This window comes from Arvicola amphibius, chromosome 5 (genome assembly GCF_903992535.2).
Source record: "Arvicola amphibius chromosome 5, mArvAmp1.2, whole genome shotgun sequence".
NCBI lineage: Eukaryota > Metazoa > Chordata > Mammalia > Rodentia > Cricetidae > Arvicola > Arvicola amphibius.
This window is the reverse complement of record NC_052051.1, coordinates 8800529-8823345: the sequence shown is the minus strand read 5'-3', so window position 1 is coordinate 8823345 and position 22817 is coordinate 8800529. Positions and strand designations below refer to the sequence as shown.

General features: G+C 47.4%; 1 protein-coding gene across 2 annotated transcripts in view; it reads left to right on the top strand.

The window, feature by feature from the left end:
• The window catches only part of Tshz2 (teashirt zinc finger homeobox 2), a 435681-nt gene that overhangs the window by 242675 nt on the left and 170189 nt on the right, over nt 1-22817 (top strand). Inside the window, exon 2 of one of the 2 annotated variants that reach the window (XM_038329799.1) lies at nt 14716-17649. In XM_038329799.1, coding sequence (XP_038185727.1) covers nt 14716-17649 — 2934 coding nt within the window. Of the gene's footprint in view, nt 1-14715; nt 17777-22817 lie in introns of both variants that reach the window. The other variant, XM_038329798.1, reaches the window with a different exon arrangement.

Sequence of the window (22817 nt, the reverse complement as noted above, 5' to 3'; positions counted from 1 at the left end):
AGATGGAAGTTTCTTCCCCACCTGGTCCCGCAGTCGTTCGGTCCCAAAGAAACACACAGAGGCTTATACTAATTATAAACTGTTTGTCCTATTAGCTCAGGCTTATTATTAACTAGCTCTTACAACTTAAATTAACCCACAATTCTTATCTATGTTTACCACATGGTTTGGTACCTTTTCTCAGTAAGGCGTTCTCCTATTGTTTCCTCTGTGTCTGGCTGGTGACTCTGTGTCTGCCTTCCCTCTTCCCAGAATTCTCCTAGTCTGGTTGCCCTGCCTATACTTCCTGGATGGCTACTGGCCAATCAATGCTTTATTAAACCAAGATGAGAGACAAATTTTTACAGTGTACAAGAGTATTATCCCACAGCATTCAACTCTATGTAAATGAGGCTGCTCTTGAACTCCTGACCTCTTTGTTTCTATCTCCCAAGTGTTAGGAATATAGGCACTGAAAGAATTTTATTTTATTCTGCTAGGCTAATAATTTATTCTGGGAACTGGAGAGATGGCTCAGTAGCTAAGAACACTTGTTGCCCTTCAACCGGACCTACTTGGGTTTAACACCCATCACCCACAAAATGTCTCACAACCATCTGAAACACCAGCTCTGATGCCCTCTTCTGACCTCCACAGGCACCACACACACACACACACACACACACACACACACACACACGTCTGTGCACAGACATACACACAGGCAAAATACTTATACCCATAAAGTAAAATAAATAAATCTGAAAATTTTGAAAATAATTTAGTCAGTTTGCATTCATGCAAATTCATTTATTTAACTCACGGTGTGTGCCATTAACCAGAGAGTGAGTGGGTCTTTGATGGTGAAAAACACCATTAGTACTAATTTCCTTATAGCTTTGACAAAATACCCAAGGAAGGCAGTTTAAAACAGGAAGGGTTTGTTTGGGTCCACAGCGTGAGAATATAGTCTGCCATGATGGCAAGAGCTCGAGGGAGTTGGTCACACAGCGTTCACAGTCAGGGAGCAAAGAGAGACGAACGCTGGTTCTCAGCCCACTTTCTTCTTTTTTTTTCAGTTCAGGGCCCCAGCTGAAGGAATGGCTCTAGCCAGATCTGGGGTTGATTTTCCCACCTACATTATCCTAATCTGGATAATCCCTCATGGGCAAGCCCAGAGATCTGTTTCCATGGTGATTATGGATCCCACCCAGCTGATGATCAAAACGATGGCCTGGAACTCGAGGGGAAACAAGGAGCTTGTTGGAAGGAGTGGCGCTCAGAAAGGGGTGGAGCCCATATCCCTGATGGGGATGCATGATGGTCTTGTCAGGCAAATCCGCTTTAAAAAAACTGCGACCCATCTTTGAGTCATGAGATCAGATTCACAAGAGTCTGACAGTTTGTGCTTATGTTTTAAAAGTAGGAAGAAAGAGGAGAAAGGAAAAGAAATGAGGAGGTGTTCATATTTTGTTTCATTTTTCATTTTTTTAAATGAACCATCAAGCTGGGTATGGAGTCGCACGCCTTTAATCACAGCATCTAAGAAGCAGAGGCAGGCGGATCTCTGTGAGTTCGAGGCCAGCCTGATCTGCATAGTGAATTCCAGGACAGCCAGGGCTACACATAGAAATCCTGTCTCCAAACCTACCCCCCTCCCCAAAAAACAGATCATCAGATATTTATCAGATGTATTTGAAGTGCTTTGTTCAGACACCATCCAACGTACTAAAGTCCCATCCCATTAAACTCCCAGAGACCAGAATCTACACCCCGGGGACTTTTCCCAATGGGCCTGCTTGAGAGTAAGTCTACATAGCCGGACGTGGTGATGTCATTCAGACTTCATACTTTGGAAAGTATGAGCTTGGCTCATACACTTTCTGCTCTCACTGCCCTCTGGGCTCTAACTCTAACCTCACAGACACTGAGAGCATAACGGTGATCACCAGAATCTGGGGACAGTAGTGAGGTAACCAGGGGTAAAGAGAGGCTGGGAGACAGTGCAGCACTGACCAGGGAATCAGTTCTGGTGCTCTGTTGTACAGCAGGGGACTACAGTTAACATGATGTGCTGAGATTTCAGAATACCTGGGGCAGGATTTTAAGTATCCTCTTCATAAGGAAATGAAAAAATACTAAGAACTGAGGATATTAACTCTGAGTTTGATTACTATAAAACAGAACTCTATATGGAAATAGCCCGTGCATCTCTAGCATGTATAAAATTATTATATGCAAGATATTATACACTCAGGCATGAGGCAAGGTGGCCCAGCAAGGATGCTGTGTACCTATTTGTGAAAACAGTGAAAGGGGCATGGGGACAGGATGGTGCGTGTGTGACCAGCTGGATTAGCTAGGGATGTGGGGACAGGATGGTGCGCGTGTGACCAGCTGGATTAGCTAGGGATGTGGGGACAGGATGGTGCACGTGTGACTAGCTGGATTAGCTAGTTGTGTCCTTGTTGCTGTGCCTCAACACCTAACAGCAGCCTCTTAAGGAGGGAAAAGCTACTTCAGTTCATGGTTTGAAGAGTCACAGCCATACCGGCGATGAAGGTGCATGGCAGGAGTGTGCGTGATCTGGTCAAGTTACACCTGAGGTCAGGAAGCAGTGAGCAGTGTTAGTACTCAACGTGCACCAAGTTAAACCACCAGTGTTGTCCATCCCAGTTTCTGGAGAAAAGCCAGTGCAGTGCCACAGAAGGGAATGTCCACTCCCTGACCTATGACCCCTCCTGTTGGCCTGCATCCTTTAGAAGTCAGGACAGGGAAGGGAAGCCACGCTTTGAAAAGACCAGGCTCAAAGTACTTTTCACCCAAAACTGAAGGTCAAAAAGACCATGCAGGACTTTCCACTAGATGACTCCAAGAGTCATCTGTCTGTCTCTCAGCGTTTGAGACATCAGTCCGTCCAATTGCCCAGTGCGAATCCATCCCCGGGTCCAGCTGCCTATATTATGTAAGTTGCCTCATTTGAAAGCTAACCTAGCTAATTAAGGACTAAACTCAGTCGGGATTTATTTGGCATAGTTACTGGAACTGTTAAAATTGCCAGTCCCTTCCATCACTACTTCTTGTGTTTTCTTTTTTCCTTGTTTTGTAAAAAAAATATTCAATCAGATAAGGGCAGTTCAACAAATTCAGAAAAAAAAAATCTTTTAAAAATAGTGCCAGACTAATTTTGTTTTCAGCTATAACTAAAGAAAGCAGATATCTAAACTCCTGGGAAATGTGGCCAGCGGCACTGTTCTTCATAGCTAGATCTCTGTTCCTGTCACATGCGAGGCCTTGCCCTCCTCACCAGGCACTCTGGGCTCTTTCCAACTTGTCCAGGTACTTGTCACAGTGACCCTTAAGGCAGGGGTCGCTGCGGGTCTCAAATTATAGAGGGTGTGACTGAGGCCACAACGCTGTGTTCATAATGACAAAGTGAGACACAGCGGAGGGGGAGTCCGATGAGCAGCAACCACTTCCTTTCCACTCCTTCTGCAAACACAAGGAATGTGGCCACATAGTCTCCCCTGGCTCATCTTGCAAAATAGACCCAATTCTCTACCCTTCCCCAAGCCCCACTGGCAACTAGAGGCACCAGCAATAATTCTCTTCCTCACCCTCAATACCCGAAGCTTCAGCTGGCCTTCACTGCCACAGTTAAAGCTGTGGTAATACGAAACTAAGCCAGGAGAACCCCTTTTTCTGCATATATAGGAGCGAAAAATGTCTTCAGACACTGTCATGTGGCTCCAGGGAAGAAAAACGACTCCAGGATGAGATCGCTGTGGGTATGATGGGAATACACCTGGCCCCTGGTCTTCTAGAGAAATCAGCTGCCAGAAAAGGATCTCATAAAGTCACTCACCCTGGAAAACAAAGAAGGCAAGCAACAACAGACGATAGCTAACATTGCCCACTGGCCTCCGTAGGCACAAACACATGTGTGTGCACCCACACACCTGTGCACACACAAATAACAGCAACAACAGAAAGAGCAGGGAGAGAAGAACTCTGAGTGATGGGTTAGGTCCAGAGAGAGAGGTAAAGGAAGGACCCCCGCATAGAACCGAGACTCCAACAGGTGCAGACTCAAACCCTGATCAGCCGTGGGACCCTGAAGGTGCAATGAATGTTCCCCAAGATGCTATTTCTTCATCTGTTCAGGGAGAAACCAAAAGGCAGACAGAGCTATTGTGGGGATCAAACAACACAGCACCTGTAAAGACATTAGACCACCAGTCTTACATGTAAGTCTGTGCCCCCACAGAGCCTAAATATCAGGGCTGTTTTACGCCAGGAAACCCTGGAGGTGGGGTGCTCCCTGACACTGAAGATGCTCAAGTATCTGCTAATCTTCATCTTGGGGATTGATGTAAAATGAGAGCAAGTCATAAGAGCCTACCCTCAGTGCTCTCCCCGGTCCTTACGTTTAATCACATGTTCAGTGGTAGGAATGGAGGTCTATTTCCAAGTGGGTGGGATAGAAAGGAACTCTGTTCGTGTGGGCTGCTCACGGCAATCGCTAGTGAAGAATGCAACATGGAAAAGAAGGGTTGAAGGTCTCCTCTCCGAGCAGTGCATGGTAGGGTCAAAGAGTGCCCAAGGCCAGCCCACCCTTCCCTGTCCTTAGAGTTAGCACCGCTCCACGATGCGTCTTTCCACCTTGAATTTCTGTGACTCAGGAGGCAGCAAACGCTCCTCACCGAAACACAAGAACCTGCCGGCTCCCTGACAACACCAATTTAGCTTCTGGGAGGCAACGCTGGACTTTCTTCTCTCTTTCTTTCTTCCTTAATGGGAAGTGGTCACAGCCGCGAACTTAGCAAAAGACGTGGGTTAAAGTTTGTCCGTTCTTGGCTAATGCAGTTAGACGTTTTTGAGCAAAGGCAACGAGAAGCGATCATTATCCATTATCTGCATGAGATATTTCAGAGAAAGAAGCAGCGTTTGCCAAAAAAAAAGAAGAGAAGAGCTGTTTGACTTCCAGCCAGGCAAGAGGGAAACAGGATCACCTTCACATTCTGTAGGATGCCGCGCTAGCCACGTTATTTCAAGCAAATTGGAAAAAGCTCGAAGAAGTACAGATGGCGCACTGGCTCCCCATCCTTCCTAAAGGTCGTTCTGGACAACGAGCTCGTGTCCCTTTCCCTGGCACAGAAAAGATAGACTCCTATTCTTGAAAAGAATGATGGGCGAGGTGAACATGCATGCGCGCGCGCGCGCGCGTGTGTGTGTGTGTGTGTGTGTGTGTGTGTGTGTGTGTGTGTGCATTTACACAGCCTTGTGCAAGAGAATGTATAGGGGAAAGTAATGGCACTCTACTGCAAAACTGCAAACAGTTGTTCCAACTCCACAGTCAAAGCCTGTGCTTCTCCATTGGATAAGGCAGCCTCCATCCTGTTGCAATTTCTCCCCCAGTTCCTGACTGATGGTTGTCTCCATATTGGGGATATTCTAAGGATAATGATTCTAAACTGGAGTCGACAGAAAGCTTCCGAAGTGGCTCCCTTCTCCAGGAATATTTTCTCACTCTGCTTTTTTACATTGTCGCTAAGATGCGTCCCAATAATAACGCATGCTGGCCCGAAACCTGAGGTAGCAGGATATACACTATTCTTTTTCCTCAGAGACCTTCTGCTTCAAGAACTTGCCGCTTCTCTCGACGCGAAGCCTGGGGCTCTGCACAGAGACCTTTTCCTCTTGGATATCGGGCTGATGTACTTCTCAAGGATTGCAGACATTATCATTAGGGGTAACGATCTCATAACTTGCTGCTCTGTATTAGAGTGTCACATCTGCAGAAGTTCCCTGCGCATATCCCTGGCGCCTTATACAAATGACTTTCCATTAAATAGCAAGCCCCACCCTGAAGGAGGCTATTTGCTTACCTGTGCACCAACAAACTGCCCTGTAGCGAATGCAGAAGCCATGTGAGTGCCGTCGCTCTGGGATAAGATTTCAGGAAAACAGAAAATGTAGAAAACAACTGATTTCAGCCATCTATAGATCCAACTGAAGATTAGGATTCTTAGTTCTCATAGTGTCTAGTGTGGGGCTGGAAGCTTGGAGGACGTACTGCATCTGAGCGTTTTATGTACTTTCTGAGATGAGATAGCCTAGCAACCTTACAAGCTCTTCCCTACTATTATTGCCGTTATCAGTGAAGATGCCATCCCTTCAAAAATATCAGCACTTTCCCCAGGATCACAGTGAGAAATGCGTGGCAGATCTGAGCTACAATCTGCCTGGTCTGAAACTGTGCGGCATTTCACTTCTTCCTTACTTGACTAGTCCTTTCCTGGCCCTTCCTGATCCTGGGGCCTCGTGTATACTAAGCAATGGCTCTACACTGAGCCTCACCCCATCTCTTTTGACTTTTTATTCCGAGACAGGGTTTTACTAACTTCCCCATGTTCACCCTGAATTCACCCTGTAGCCCAAGGTTGCCTTGACTGTAAGATCTTTCTGCCTCAGCCTTCCAAAGAGCTGTGATTACAGGGCCCAGCTTCAGAAGCCTTATCTAAGTGATGTGTCTATCTCTAGCCTGGTGTTTCCTTGTCAGCACCATCTGGCAGCAAGCATTTATGCATGGATCTTTCCACCTTTCCCAAAGCTGGTTCCCACACATCCTTAAGATCTCTATATTAGAGACCTATATATCCCGGTGATCTCTCCGCTTACATTTACATTGTGGAGTCTTGATATAGAGATGCCCTGGAGATCGTCTGAAATGATCCCTATCCTGCAGGGTTTGGGGCAAGCCTAAAAGTCCACACATCTACTGCTGCTAACACAGCGAACAGACTCTGAACAGTGACAGCTCACAGCACATTGGCTCCCCTACTGCTTCTTTGCCCTAAAAAAGGAACCTAGACGCAGGCAGGCTTAAAGAACTGTGGTCAGAAAGTTGGGGAGTCGAAACCCAGAGAAGCAGCCCAGGTCTTCTGCCTTCGTCTCACCTGCTCCCCATCCTGTATTCAAAGATTGCAAATGAATGGACCCCAGACACGCCTTGTTTTATTTCCTTAGTGTGACCAGAACAAAATGCCTGGGGAAGACAGCTCAGTTGGTAATGAGCTTTCCTTGCAAGCATGAGAATCTGAGTTTGGTGCCCAGAACCATCGATAAATACATAGATAGATAGACATATGACAGACAGACAGACAGACAGATAAATGAATAAATAAAAGCCAGGTGTGGTGGTCCGTACTTGTAACCTCAGCATCAGAGGGAGAGAAACAGGCAGGTCCCAGGGGCTCACTAGCTGGCCAGCCTAAGGAAATCAGTGATCTCCAAGGCAATGAGGGCTGGTATCTGAGTGATGACACCTGAGGTGTCTCACACCTTCATATTCACCCGTGCGTGCAAAGAAAGCCAGGGAGCCCTTGACTCTGCCATACAGCCTGAGCAGCCATTGTGCTTCTCCAGCGTGGCACAAACCGTATGGCCCCTCAGCGTCTCTCCATCCAGGCAAACGTCTGTTCCTATTTATCCTCCTGTGTCAGGATTGTTTCTTTTTCCATGTGGCCTACTTTCCCCACTCAGTTACCTGCACCCTTGCGAGGATGTATGACCTTTCTGTTACCTCTTGCTCCCCATTCTGATGGCCCACTTCTGTCAGTAACTCATCTTTCCCTCTCCTTGACTTTGGGAGGAATTCCCCCCCCCCAGGACGGAAGTCCCAGTGAAACTCGCCCAGAGCATCTTGGCCATGGTAACAGAGAATACATTTGGAGGGGTGAATGAACAAAGGAAGCACGCTGACTGATTGAGGGTCCGTTTCCATGAGCTTGAACTACTTTCGTCCTTTTGGCTAGTGATGAAGTTGTGAATGAAGTCACAACGTGAGAAAACAGGTTCACAGTCTGAAGGCTAAGATGATGAACCAGGAAGATACATTGCATAAATATACATCCATAATAATACATGCCCCATCTGATAGGCATCCATCGTGCATGTCAATGGTTCCAAGTCACTGACCAGTTTTCAGGAAAAGCAGAGGGAAGGAGGGAGGGAGAGAGGGAGGGAGGGAGGGAGGGAGGGAGGGAAAGAGGGAGGGAGAGAGAGAGAGAGAGAGAGAGAGAGAGAGAGAGAGACTTCTTTTGGTCTCTGGATGAGCCTCCCTGAGATTGTACTCACAGTCTCTTCAGTGTTCCCTCAGATAAAGAACTCTACTTTTTGATTCTGAGATTCAGATCGAGGGAGGAACAAAACCCCCACTTTCCCTTTGAGACAGGGTCTCACTATATAGCCTTGAACTCATAAAAATTGGTCTGTCTCTGTTTCCAGTGCTGGAATTAAAGGCATGTATCACCAAATCTAAGTAAAGTGTGCTCTCTTTAGGTTCTCTCTCTCTCTCTCTCTCTCTCTCTCTTCTCTTCTCTTCTCTTCTCTTCTCTCTCTCCCTCACACACACACAGAGAGAGAGACAAAACAGACAGACAGACAGACAGACAGACAGACAGAGTAAGGCACTGGGTGTCCTGCTCTGTTGCTTTCCACCTTATTCCCTTGAGATAGTGTCTCTTGGTGAACCTAGAGCTAGGCTGGCAGTCCCCCAGTTCTGTCTCCATTCTGCACAGCACTAAGGTTACAGGCTCCCAAGGCCATGTCTGCCTTTTTACAAGAGTGCTTGTGAAGGATTTGAACTCGAGTCCTCACGCTTGTACACCAGGCACTCTTCCTCACTGAGCCATCTCCCCAGTCCCTCAAACCCTCCTCTTTCAAAAAGTGTGCTAAGTCACAGACACATAAGTGAGTATATACCATGGGGCATAGGGGAGCATCTCTGTGCCTTGAGTGATGGAATGGTTGCTGAAAATATCTCTGATAGGAAATGTGTCTGAACTTGGGTAAGTTCTTTAGACTACAGCCAGGCTAAGTCGAGATGCGTGTATCATCTCAGGAGAAAGAGATGCCTGCAGCCCCAGCCTCCCATCACCCTGAGAGAGAAAGCAGATGGGGCCCTCCACACTGCCCCTAGAGACCCCAGGTCTGGGCTTGGCCACCATCTTAAAAGTAGCTCAGTTTCCTAACAGCATCTTACCCTCAGCATCTCCACTCAGTTCGCCAGCAGCAGCGCCACTAACCCCGTATGCACTAACAGACTACAGACCACACGCACCAAATCATGGCAGGGTGGCCTTTGCCTGTACCATCGCTTAGCGCACCTGCTGGATATGTGGCATGGAACTGTCCCCACCCCTCATTTAGATATGCCCAACCTACAGAGGGCTCTTTAGGTGACTTAGAGGGACCTACTGACAAAATGACCCCTTCACAGCCAAGTGTGTTATTAAATGAGATCTTGGTCAAATTCTGGTTTGTTTTTGAAAATCTGGCTTCTGAAGCTTTAAATGCCTTTCAGGTTAAAACCTCAGTTTCACCTCCTCTGCCATCTTAAAAACTGTTTTAACCCAAGAATTTATTTTCTCAAGGCAAACCTAGGAATGTACTGTCGCAAAGGGCTGATAGCTAACAAGGGACCACCTGTGAGTTATTTTTGTACAATCTCATTGAAACGATTTTTACTGCAGGTTTTTAGAACAAACAAAGCAGTTGTCTTTTTTAAAAAGCAGCAGTTTTCTTTTTCTTTTTAAACTTTTAACATAAGAGGAATTTTCCAAAACTGCAAGGGTTTATTTCTAAATTTACCCACATACTGTTAAAGTACAAAGAATTCAGGAGATGATCCCCTAATATCTAGGGAGCACACACCACTGAGCTGTGATGGAGTTTGTCTTCATATGTTAGAGGCAAAACTAGCCCACGGTGTCAGGCAGCCTGTGTGTGGATCTTTCTCGAAGCAGACCATTCACCCTAAGAGCCTAATCGCTCATGCACCCAGTCTTGATGTCTACTCTTAACCTTCAGGCTTAAGTGCAAACCCACACTGCAGAAAGTTAGGCAGCAAGAAAGCCAGTGGCTCTGTCAGCCAGAAACCATGGTTCCTGGGGCGGTCTTGTCTCCCTGAGCAAACTGATAAGGGTGGCTACAACTCACACCTGATCCGTTTGGAGAGGGTGATTGCCGCTCACAGAGCCGGTGCTCCTGCAGATTAGCCTGAAGTTGCAGAGAAAATGATGTTCTGGTCTGATCTAGTCACTCATTCAAGCATCTGTGGACAAGGTGTAATCGTGCCAGGGTGGGACTTGGTACTGAGAGAAGCAAAGTTTGTGAGGCGGATTGTTGGGGCAGATATTTTAATTCCGTGTTCAGGGAGAGCCCCGAGCCATCGGTAAACACAGTTAGGCTGATGCTGCAGGATGGCTAAGTCGTGGGCTCTGGTTGAATTTACAGAAAGACGGGAAACTGGCCAGAAAAAAAAGAATCTTTTTGAGAAAGGGCGTTGGCCAAAAGGCAAAGAGAATGAACCTCAGGGAGGTGAAATCTGCAATTGCAGAGGACCAGGTTAACTGTCAGCTTTGTTTTGCTCCTTATCCCTGCAGAGCCGGGAGGGTGTGGCTGCCCGAGGGTAGAGCCAGGAGGCGCCCAGACGCCAAATCTGGTTGGCTCCTATAGTCAGCCCTCAGAGTCGGCTTTTCACGTTAAGTGCACCAAACCCTTTGCCAGAGTTAAAACAGGAACTTCCTGGCCTGACCCGCTTTGCACAGAATGTTCTAGCAACAGAGCTAGTGAACACCTGTCATTCCAGATCTCCAGAGACTAAGACAAGAGAACTGTAAGTTCAAAGTCAGCCTGGGTTGCATTCAGAGAATCTGTCTAAAACTGAAGAACATTCTAGGGGGCTGGGATAATTAGGAGTGAGGGGGCTATCATCCTGTCCTAGAGGACAGTACGGCTGCCCATCTGAGCAGAGGGAGCATGGAAGGGAAATGGTCTCATGAGTCCGTCACTGAGACAAAGAACTGACAGGGTTGGTTCATTTGCTTGCTGTCCAGGAGCTAAGGTTTTTTTGTGGCCAGATTCACACGATGGCCAGGGGTGGAATTAGAAAATCGGTGGGATTAGAAAATTAGTTTGATCTTCAAGCCAAAAATCAACAAAAAGATTCTACAGAGTGTCGCTCCCCCTACTCCAACCCACCACCCCCGCCTTGGCAGCATTGTGACCATTCTTTTTGCTAAGCAAGTGTTCATAAGAATGAATTTGCCACTCATCTGCTTATAGCCAGACTTGCACGTGATGCCCAACTCATTAAACAATTCAACGACGCTGAGAGAGACGGAGCTTCATTATGTGCCTAGCCGCCCAGGTTCTGGCTGCCTTTCCGTGCTCACCTCCGCTGTCGGTGGCAACCAGCATCGCTTGGATCAAGTGAACAATTTTAAATGTTTAATATTAAAATGTGGTTTCGAGAAACTCCTTGGAACCCTCAGCCATTGTTACGATACACCCCCCTTTGACAGGTGCGCCGGCACTTTTTTTTCCCTGAGGCTTTTCAACGTGTTATTTTATCGGGTGCATGAGATTTAGTCTATTCTGCGGAGGCAAACAGACAAAAAGGGTCTCTCAGCACGAGTTACTCTGCTGTAAAGGTTATAGTAAACATGTCAATGCCTAATTAAGCAGAAAATTTTATCTGTATTGTGGGGGAGGAGTGTGCTGTCTCCGACTTTTCTTCTGGGGACTCCATTTAGAAGGACAGAGTAGATTGTGAGGTTGAATGGGTCTTTAGGAAGCTCAGCACCAAATGTCAGCAGGGGGCAAAAAAAAGGAAAAAATGGGAAGGAACACTACTTCTTGTATTGGTTGGCAGGGGTGTGTGTGTTTGTGTGCACGCGCGCATGCATGCTTTTCATTCTCTCTGTGATCATACGACCCATAAGCATAGTGGCAGTATGTTATAGCCCAGAGAAGTCATGGATGACGCTGTTTTCTTGCTATTTGTCCCAGAGTTAGAACACCCATTTCCTTTTCAAAAGTGACCAAGTTTATTTCGTAAAGTTTGCCTGATTTCACTCACAAATATGAGATCATTTCACCAAGAGTGGTGGCTCATGCCGACAACGCCAGCACTGAGGCAGCAGGATTGTGAGGACTCACAGCCCCCTTGGGGCTACAAAGCGACACTCAAAAGAAATAGCAGCAAGCAAACGGCCCACGTCTGATGGCTAAAATGTATCTTATTTTTGAAGTATCGTTCATGGTCTCAGGAAACTTTTCTTTTTTTATAATTAAGAACTTTCTCCTTGACCGTAATTGTGGAATACCTCTTTAGAAGGCTTACGTTAGTCTTGACCGAAGAGAAGAGGATGTCAATCACAGGGAGGGTCTGGTCTGATGTGGGCATTCGGTTGTTTCAAAATGCAGTTTTCCTGCAAGAAGTGGCCATTTATTAATGGTTGCTTGGCTGGATTGGATAGTTTTCCTTTCTTCCAATCAATTTTTGGCACTAGAGACCAGCAACACCAATTTAATGAAAAATCTGCTTGTCAGTTTGCTGGGGAAGCAAAAAAGCACCTCACCAATAACAATAAAATAACAAACGCAACCATAAAACTCGTGGCCAGACTGAACTTTCGCATTTTATCTTGTTTTATAGAAGCATGCCCTCAAAGCCATAGGCCCTTGTCTTCAGCATTCCCACAATCCTCTCTCTAGCTGCTTAAAGATCGACCAAATTTCACTGCTGCCGTAGGAAGATTTTCTTATTCATTAAGTTGGCGGCAGAAGGAAGGAGAATGGCCTGCACAAAATAATGAATTCTTTCAACAAACAGCACTGGGTTTTGTGGGGACCCTGCAGGGTCTGCAACTTTCTCCGTTTTTTTAAGCCTCAGTCTCCAGAGCCCTAAAAAAAATAAGCAAATGATAGCACGTACTGTATGTGGATATTAGATAAACACGAAAGGACTTGCTCGGAGGCTGGAAAGATGGTTCAGTGGTCACTGCATACGCATGAGGACCAGAGTTTAGTGAGCAAGCAACCACGTACATGTCAGGCAGATGTAACAGCCTGCCTATCACCCCAGCATTCAGGAGGCAGCTACAGGGGACCCACAGAGCAAGTTGGATGGATAAACTAGCTGAATGAGCCAGCTCTAGGCTCACGTGAGAGAGAAATCCTGACTCACTCTGTAATAAGGAGGGGAGGCTCCGAGGGAGGGGAGGCACCGAGGAGGTCCTGCATCAATCTCTAACCTCCACATGAGGTTGCACATGCATACGTACACACACCAAAATAATTTGTAGTGATTTACCTGGGTGCCCGGGGAGAATACTTTCTCAATTAAAATTCTTCATCTTCACCAACAGCAACAGCTGTGATACTCCTGACTACAGATCCCTCCTTTCTCAGGGCCTTCTCTTTGAACTCTCTCTGCTGGCCTTCAGCACAGGGACACCTCGCGTCCAAGCTGGAGTTTTGGTGGATAGGAAGAACAGAACCTGGTCTAGGGCTTGTGTTTTATTTTGTTGGGGTTTTTTTCTGCCATCAAGAAGGAGAGTGATGTTTCTGAGGGAAACATTGCATTAAGGCCATGCTAACCCTGCAGATTTGAAGCTGGGTCTCTTTTGCATGGAGACATCTTTGGTTGCCGTTTATCCACATGCCTCTGAAAGGCCAGGTGGAGGAAATGAACCTATGGGCATAAATAGTCACATTCCCCGTCGGCACTGATGGATATTTGTCCATTAATTCTCTTTTGCACCCTCTCTCTCGTGCCTTCATTTTCCCTATGCAATTACTGGCCCTCGGTCCTCTCAGAGAAGGGAAAGCATGCATTCCCCAATAGCATTTTACATCCACAAATCAACTCTATAATTGGCACCTCGTGACGGGTACCCACAAATCACAGTGCATTTGAAATTACAGGAACAAGATCGAGAGAGTATTTTTAGCCATGTCTGGGAAGGTCTTCATAAACCTGTGTGAGAGTAATAGACTAGCCCCCAAATCTCCCATTCTAACACCATTCCCCATTATTTTAAAATCATTGTATTTGCTGAGCTTACATAATTTTTCAGCCATTGGTAGGAGATTATATTTACATACTCCGTGGTCTCTCTCCCGGCAACTTTCTATAAATAAAAATGTTACAACAGAAAGACACAGGCTATCAAAGATACAATGGCTATGCATCTGGGTTCCTCTTTAGACGGATGTATGCTGATACTCCCAAGTGCCTTGGGACTGTTTGCCACTGATGTGCCAAGGGCCAAGCCAACTTTCTTAGGAGCCAACATGCTCCTGTGCTGCAATGCTGGTAGGATTTGCATTTCGATCTAGATTTTCCTGACAACCACACACGTGAATTTAGCCACTGTCTCATTATAGGAATATCTGAATGATATTTGATCCCTTAATGGTTAACTCGTGATAGTATCCACGCATAGAGAATTATGGTTTTGCCAAGTTAAAAAGAAACAGCCAATGGATGCACGGAAGACATCCTTTAGGGTCTGGGGGTGTACTCGGTTGTCATAGTGCTTGCCTAGCATACGTAAAAGCTGGGTTCCATCCACAGCACCACAGGCACTGAATGTGATGGTGCACGCCTGTAATCCCAGCACTGGGGAGTCAGAGGCAAGAGGACCAAGGGTTCACGTCCTGCAACATAGCAGATTTGAGGCCAGCCCGGGCTACGTGAGGCCCTGTTCCAAAATTAAAATTAAAATTAAAATGCATCATTTGTCTTTGCTTCCGTTTCTTACCAGCTTGTGACTGGTGAAAGTATAGATTAAATTGCTATTCAGTTCAGCCTGGGTAAGTGGGGACACAGGGACAGACTCCAAGAGCCGTTATGTTTAGTTCATCTCTCTGTATCTCTTGCAGGCTATGCCCAGGAGGAAGTTCTAAAGGAAGAGGAGGAAATAAAGGAGGAAGAGGAGGAGGAGGAAGACAGTGGTTCGGTGGCTCAGCATCAGGGCAGTAATGACACGGGGACAGATGAGGAACTAGACACAATTCCGGAGCAGAAAGGCTACTTCAGCTGCCAGAACTCGCCAGGGAGTCACCTGTCCAACCAGGACGCCGAAAATGAATCTCTTCTGAGTGATGCCAGCGACCAGGTGTCAGACATCAAGAGCATCTGTGGCCGAGATGCCTCGGACAAGAAAGCAAACGCTCACCCCAAGCTTCCGAGCGAACCCCATAACTGCATGGATAAAATGACAGCCGTCTATGCCAATATCCTGTCAGATTCCTACTGGTCAGGCCTGGGCCTCGGCTTCAAATTATCCAACAGCGAGAGACGGAATTGTGACACCCGCAATGGCAGCGGCAAGAATGATTTTGATTGGCACCAAGATGCCCTGTCCAAAAGCCTCCAGCAGAACTTGCCTTCCCGGTCTGTCTCTAAGCCCAGCCTATTCAGCTCCGTGCAGCTGTACCGGCAGAGCAGTAAGATGTGCGGCTCGGTGTTCACCGGGGCCAGCAGGTTCCGCTGCAGGCAGTGCAGCGCAGCCTACGACACGCTGGTGGAGCTGACAGTGCACATGAATGAGACAGGCCACTATCAAGATGACAACCGCAAAAAAGATAAGCTCAGACCCACGAGCTACTCAAAGCCCCGGAAAAGGGCCTTCCAGGACATGGACAAAGAGGACGCGCAGAAGGTTCTGAAATGCATGTTTTGTGGCGACTCCTTTGATTCCCTGCAAGACCTGAGCGTCCACATGATAAAGACAAAACATTACCAAAAAGTGCCTTTGAAGGAACCGGTACCAACCATTTCCTCTAAAATGGTCACACCAGCTAAGAAGCGTGTTTTCGACATCAACAGGCCTTGCTCCCCTGACTCTACCACAGGGACACAGGCAGAATCATTTTCTTCCCAGAAAAACCCCAACCTGCAGCTGCCCTCCAACAGCCGCTACGGCTACCAAAACGGAGCCAGCTACACCTGGCAGTTCGAGGCCTGCAAGTCGCAGATCTTAAAGTGTATGGAGTGTGGCAGTTCCCATGACACCTTGCAGCAGCTCACCACCCACATGATGGTCACAGGTCACTTTCTCAAAGTCACCAGCTCTGCCTCCAAGAAAGGCAAGCAGCTGGTGTTGGACCCGCTGGCCGTGGAGAAAATGCAGTCGCTGTCTGAGACCCCAAACAGCGAGTCTCTGGGTGCTAAGCCGTCAAGTAACTCTGTCTCTGACTGCGCGGCCTCTAGCACCGAGTTAAAGAAAGACAGCAAGAAGGAGAAGGCCGAGGAGATCAATGAAGATGAGCAAGGGGCGAAAGGCGAGGAATACGAGGACCCTCTACAGAAACCTCTCGACCCCACCTTAAAATACCAGTATCTGAGAGAGGAGGATTTGGAAGACGGCTCAAAGGGTGGAGGGGACATCCTAAAGTCACTGGAAAATACTGTAACCACGGCCATCAACAAGGCCCAAAATGGTGCTCCCAGCTGGAGCGCATACCCGAGTATCCATGCAGCCTACCAGCTGTCAGAGGGTGCCAAGCCACCCATGGCAATGGGCTCTCAGATACTGCAAATCAGACCCAACCTCGCCAACAAGCTAAGGCCCATCGCGCCCAAGTGGAAAGTCATGCCGCTTGGCCCTGTGCCCACAAACCTGGCCCTGTACACACAAGTTAAGAAGGAGACAGAAGACAAAGACGAAGTTGTAAAGGAGTGTGGGAAGGAGAGTCCCCGTGAAGAGGCAACATCTCTCAGTCAGTCTGAGGGGGAGTCTTTCTCCAAAATTGAAACACCCTCAGAATCCAGAAAGGCTGAGCCCTGTCCCCTGAAAGAGGGAGAGAAGCTGCCGAAAGAGAAACCAGAGCCGTTAGAACCTGTATCTTCTCTGAGCAACGGGTGCGCACCGGCTAACCACACCCCGGCCCTGCCTTGCATCAACCCGCTCAGCGCGCTGCAGTCGGTCCTCAACAACCACCTGGGTAAAGCTACTGAGCCTTTGCGCTCTCCTTCCTGCTCCAGCCCCAACTCAAGCACAATCTCTATGTTCCACAAGTCTAGTCTCAGCGCAGTGGACAAACCTGTCCTAAGTCCCTCCTCCACCAGGCCGGCCAGCGTATCCCGACACTACCTGTTTGAGAACAGTGACCAGCCCATTGACCTGACCAAATCCAAAAGCAAGAGGGCCGAGTCCTCGCAAGCACAATCCTGCACGTCCCCACCTCAGAAGCATGCTCTCTGTGACATTGCTGATATGGTCAAGGTCCTCCCCAAAGCCACCACCCCCAAGCCAGCCACTCCCTCGAGGGTCCCGCCCATGAAGCTGGAAATGGATGTCAGGCGCTTCGAGGATGTTTCCGGCGAAGTCTCGACTTTGCACAAGAGGAAGGGCAGGCAGTCCAACTGGAACCCCCAGCACCTGCTCATCCTGCAGGCGCAGTTCGCCTCGAGCCTCTTCCAGACATCCGAGGGCAAATATCTGCTCTCCGACCTGGGCCCACAGGAGCGGATGCAAATCTCAAAGTTCACGGGACTCTCGATGACCACAATCAGCCACTGGCTGGCCAATGTCAAGTACCAGCTTAGGAAAACAGGGGGGACAAAATTCCTGAAAAACATGGACAAAGGGCACCCCATCTTTTACTGCAGTGACTGTGCCTCCCAGTTCAGAACCCCTTCTACTTACATCAGCCACTTAGAGTCTCACCTGGGCTTCCAAATGAAGGACATGACGCGGATGGCGGCCGACCAGCCGAGCAAGGCGGAGCAGGAGATCTCCCGAGTGTCGTCGGCTCAGAGGTCTCCGGAAACAATAGCCGGTGAAGAGGACACAGACTCTAAATTCAAGTGTAAGTTGTGCAGTCGGACATTTGTGAGCAAACACGCAGTAAAACTCCACCTAAGCAAAACGCACAGCAAGTCACCCGAGCACCATTCCCAGTTTGTAACAGACGTGGATGAAGAATAGTTCCACAGGTACGGGTTTGCTCCCAGGTGATGGTGACCATGGCCTTGTGCGGAGCATGCTCAGAGGAGATGGGTCTGCTCAGAGGCAGAGGGTGTCTCCCGAGGCTACACAGGACCGTAGTTTGCTGGCATAGACTTAATTTTTACAAGAGACAGAACATGAGTGGGTCCCAGCCATTCCCCCACGTCCTTCAGGTTAGTGGGGAAGTAGATAGAATGCGTCTGAAAGAGGTGAGGCTCGTGTTTGCTTACAGAGCTGTGGGACAAACAATTCCCTTAGCATCCTAAGGCCTGACCTCCAAAAGGACTAGATTCCATTCTGCCCTCTGCCTTCTCACGGCAATGCTAATTAATATAGAGAGGAGAAGAGGTGAGCACGCCAGTAAAGATGGGGGACTTATTAGGGCCCATCATATACAGAGATAGCTTACTCAGTTCACGAATGGCTTAATGTTATCTTTATGGTCCTTGCAAGGAATCCATTCTATAGCTAACTTCTATCAATGGTACCTTTCCACTCCTTCCCTGTTTCTTTCCCACATTCATTTTCCTACAGAAGAGCAGGTTTCCCTTAAGGGGAAGCATTGGGATGCACTGTTCTCTATGGAACAGGGAGGTGAGGATGGAGGAGGCTTTTGTTCCTCTCTCACCTTTTGGTTTTCTTTAGGATAAACTCGGGATCGAGTCCACCATTAACAGACAGATGCAAAGCATCCCTGAGAGTTTATTTTGTGTATAGAGATGGACAGCTTGTAACCCGCATATGGTTAAAGACATTGGTTCCATCCCACAGCTTCAAGGTAATTTTTTATTGAGCTGGAGGGGCAGTTAGGTAGCAAAACACTTGCCCAGCGTGCCTAAGGTCCTGGGTTCAAGTCCCAGTGCCGAAAGGAGAAACAAAAAGAATTTGTACCATATATCATAGAAGTTCATGTCTTGTATAGTTACCAGTAACCAAGTTACTTATGTCACCTCCAGGAGAAAGGACAGAGACCAAAGGCAAATGCCTTAGCAGATCAATCCCATAGGCTGTTTTCAATTGTTGAGCATAAGCAAGGCTGGATGTCAACAACCCTCCCTCATGGGACTCCTAAGCTTCCTTTTCTCTACCCTCCAGCATGACACTCTTATACTCTAGGGACCCCAATACATATTTAGATTGACCTCTGCCTGGGGCTACACCCCAACACGAGGACCCAACATAAATGAAAGCTTCTGCTTTTTCCAGCCCAGCTTATATTCCACAGCATTGCTCTTAATTCATTCATGACAAAGTCTGGAAATCTGGTAATGGCCTATTGTATGAGCCCCCACCACCCTCTAGTCTCAAAGCATTTACTTTACATGGGGTGGGGGCATTCAGGTCAAGCTCTGCAGGTGTGAGCGGTAAGGGAGTTCCCAGTAGAGCAGGGTCTTTATTCAGCGGGGCTCTGAGTGCACCGCCCAGGGGCAGAGAAGTTCTGAGTGTGAGGGCTGTCAAGACAGAAGACAAGGAAACACAGGCTTGACATAGACTCACCCTCCGGGTGGGCATCCATGCTTCTGATTTGGGTGGGCTCCAGTGAAGGCCACCCCTGTTGTTTGCATGCTTTTACCATGAAAATTAAATGTTCCGGGCAGATTCATCTCCGGGTTTCCAAGCATGATTGTACATCTTCCCTTATTGAATGGAACGCTGTTCTGCATCTGTTGAACCCACACGTGAGCTCGGGGTTCTGCCTCATGCTATTTATTTGCCATATCACATTTTAACTTTTTATGTAATTAGCCACTATGCTCTTCTGGACCTTTAAAAAAAAGGTGGACACACATAAAGTACCTAGAGACAAGAAGTATGTTTCAGATCTAATAATTGTGGGTCCAAACCACAGTGAAGAGAACGAATAGGTGATGTTTATTTTGTGCTATAATAAAGACCAATTTTCCACCTGTTAGGTCTGTAATCATTTTTTAACTGCGATATGGAAATAGGGAGAAGGGAGGCAAAGGATGGTTTCATCCATCCTGAGTCAGATTCTGAAGTGTGAACTATTTGTTCTAGAGGAGTGGAAACCAACCGAGAATTCGGGGACTATACACAAAGGCTACTTGTAAATCCAAAATCCACATGGGTAAGATCGCTATTTTTGCATCTGTCCACATTCGTAAAGAACAAATACTTCTAACTTAAGACAGTTTGATCGTTATAGAGAGTAGCAAGGCTCTGGCTTCATGCATTCACTGCCGTACTGGGATGTCAGACCGGGCTGACGTCAGAGGTTTGGAGTCATTCCGTCCAATGGGAGTGTCTCACATGTGTTGAAGAGAGAATGTGGATGCTGGGTGTATTTGTGTTTGAGGGAAACCATTCTAGTCTGCTTAAGTGTTTGCCCCCATGGGTGTCGAGGCGGTGTCTTGGAGCTTGGCTCATCTGGAAAGAGCATTCCACTAGGGCTATTCATGAAAGCCCCGCCCACTTCTTAGAGCTTATGCATACCATAGTTTGTTTCTGCTGTTTTTTCTTAATTTTTATAACTATGTTATCAAAGAAAAAACTTGACGGTCTTAAATGACCGCAGGATTCTACTGTCATCTGGAATTCTGATCTTAGCTGACATGGAAGAGCGTGCAATGTGTGAAAATGACACAGTATTTTGGAAAACCGTGAGGGTATGACAGGGTAGTCAAGAGTTTACCATATCGAGGTGTTTCTAAACAACATGAATTCCAACCTGAATTTTCTTTCCTCTCGTGGGTCTGCCTTAAATCCTGTGAGCACCCTGCCAAGTAGCAAAGTCAATGCTCACTTAAGGTTCCTTAGAAAGTATTAAATGGGCACCCCCTCTTTTAGGATGTAAGTCATCTAAAACAATCACAGAACGTATTTGTATACGCCTTTAAAAGTCTCTTGCTCTTGACTAGAAATTAAACAGAGAGTAAATCACTGAGTCTCAAATGCATAAGGGCTTCAAATTATAGTCATTACCACGTAATATAGTGTACGCACTTAACAGTACACCTAACCTTGAGATGGCTGGCAGAAATGTATTCTAGTCCAACAAGCTACCTGCCACTCCTGTTATCGATGGCTTGATGGCAATGTGTGTTCAGGGCGAAAAGCATGGAAGGCTGCCAGATAAGATAAAGGATGGGCATCTACTCCAGTTGAACTTGCCCTTCAGATAAATCACGGAGTCTTAGTATAGCTGTGTTCCAAATAACATGCGGACCGTAGTTTTATCTTCAAAAAGAAGTTGTTGTTTACATGAGATCCATTTTTTAACATGGAAACCTGTAATTCTGTCCTTATTAATCACATAGATTACATACCAATCTAGGGAGAGCCGAACAGGCTGGAGTCAGTAAGGCCTGTAAGAGGCACACGCTGCTGCTCCGTTCATTAAAGAAAGTCCCTTCTTTGCATTCCTCCTCCCTCAGCAAATGCTGGTCGTGTTTAACCTTGCACCCCATTCTGTTTAGTGATAGCGTGCAGCTGTAAGCCGGCAGGAACACCAATTACAATAGCAAACTGCTGGGATTTGTAGCAAGGGCTTCACAAGCATCCCGTTCACGCTAGTCTCACAAACAGTCCTCTAAAGTGTGGGTGAGTCAGTAAGTCCTGCATTCCCCAAAGTCCCACCACCTCTGACCTTCATTTATGCATTGGCTCAAATCAAGAAGGCCATTGGCCCGTGGCAAACATGGTAGTGATCCCAGGAAATAAAATAATGGCCAAAACGAGGGTCTGCCATGGAGGCCAGGGGTAAGCATGCAGATAGCAACTCACGGGGAGCTGCTGAATGGAGTGCACAGGTGGGGACCCTTTCCCTGTCCCAGGGTAACAGAGATGATGAAGAGCACTCATTCTGGGGAGGATGTGAATGCTCATGTCATCCCCCCAACCCTGGCTTCCAATGTCATCCCATCCACTGTGCTGAACCCTGGTTTATTTGTAAGACAGGGACATTAAAGCCTGCCAATAGGAAGGATCTGAGACTTGTCTAACTGCATGGGATCTCCTTGCAGAACGCCTGGTATTCAGTCAGCCCATAGAAGGAAGTCCTGCAGAATCTGCACAGCCCTTCTCTGTCCTGAAGCCTCACTGGAAGCAGCTAGACTCGTCAGTCCTCTCTGCTGACTGACTCATGGCCAGATAGCTGTTCTCCTTGCAAATGTCAGCCTTTGCGTGTGTCAGTAACAACATGGCTATCATTTATTGGCCTCTTCCTAGGAGTCAGGAGTGGCTACACTTGGCACCCTCATTTTGAAGAAGGGAAATCCTCAGTGAATAGGTCCCTCCATACACACGCAGTCAGCAAAGGTGGGAGCCCCAGCCTCAAGCACCATGCTTCTATCCAATGCTCCTCTGCTGTCTTCTGCCCTTGGTCTCCTCCTCCTCGCCTGAGCCGAGGGCCCCCTGAGTGACTGACAGACAATGCAGGGGAAAGGCTGGAACATGTGGGTAAGAGGTTTGCCAAAAATAAGGGTTCTCCAGGGCTTCTAGGAAACTCCAGCTGTAAACAAATGGACCGCGACAGCCTAAGGGCAGAGATGCATTATGGGAAATGTGTCCTAAAGCAATTTCGCTATCGCATGGACATCACAGAATGAGCAGAGACAGTGTTGGTGTCACCGAGAGCCAGATCTCAGGAAACCACCATGATGCATGGAGTCAGATGTTGACCGAAACAGAAATATTGCACAGAAATACGGGTACCTAGGGATGAGCCGTGGGGTGAAGCGGGCCTCCTTCCTGTCATCTTAACTCCTCCATTGAGTTGTATGATAAGCACTTGTATAACATATCTAACTAAGACATTACCCCAGTCCACGTGGGCATATCATTTTCACTCTCGGGAATTCATTTTGGGTGAACAAAATGAGGTGGGAGCAAGTGTGTTCAAGGGTGGTTTGGCCATAGGTGGAGAGAAGATGAGAAACCAGGCCGCAGGGTCACGTAGGAGGCTCTGGCCCTTCTCAAGTAGCAAGAACCAGATGCAGAATCTTTTCTAACTCTCTTTTTCATTTAATTTGAGCGATCTGCCTTACCTCCCTGGGCACGTCGCCCCAT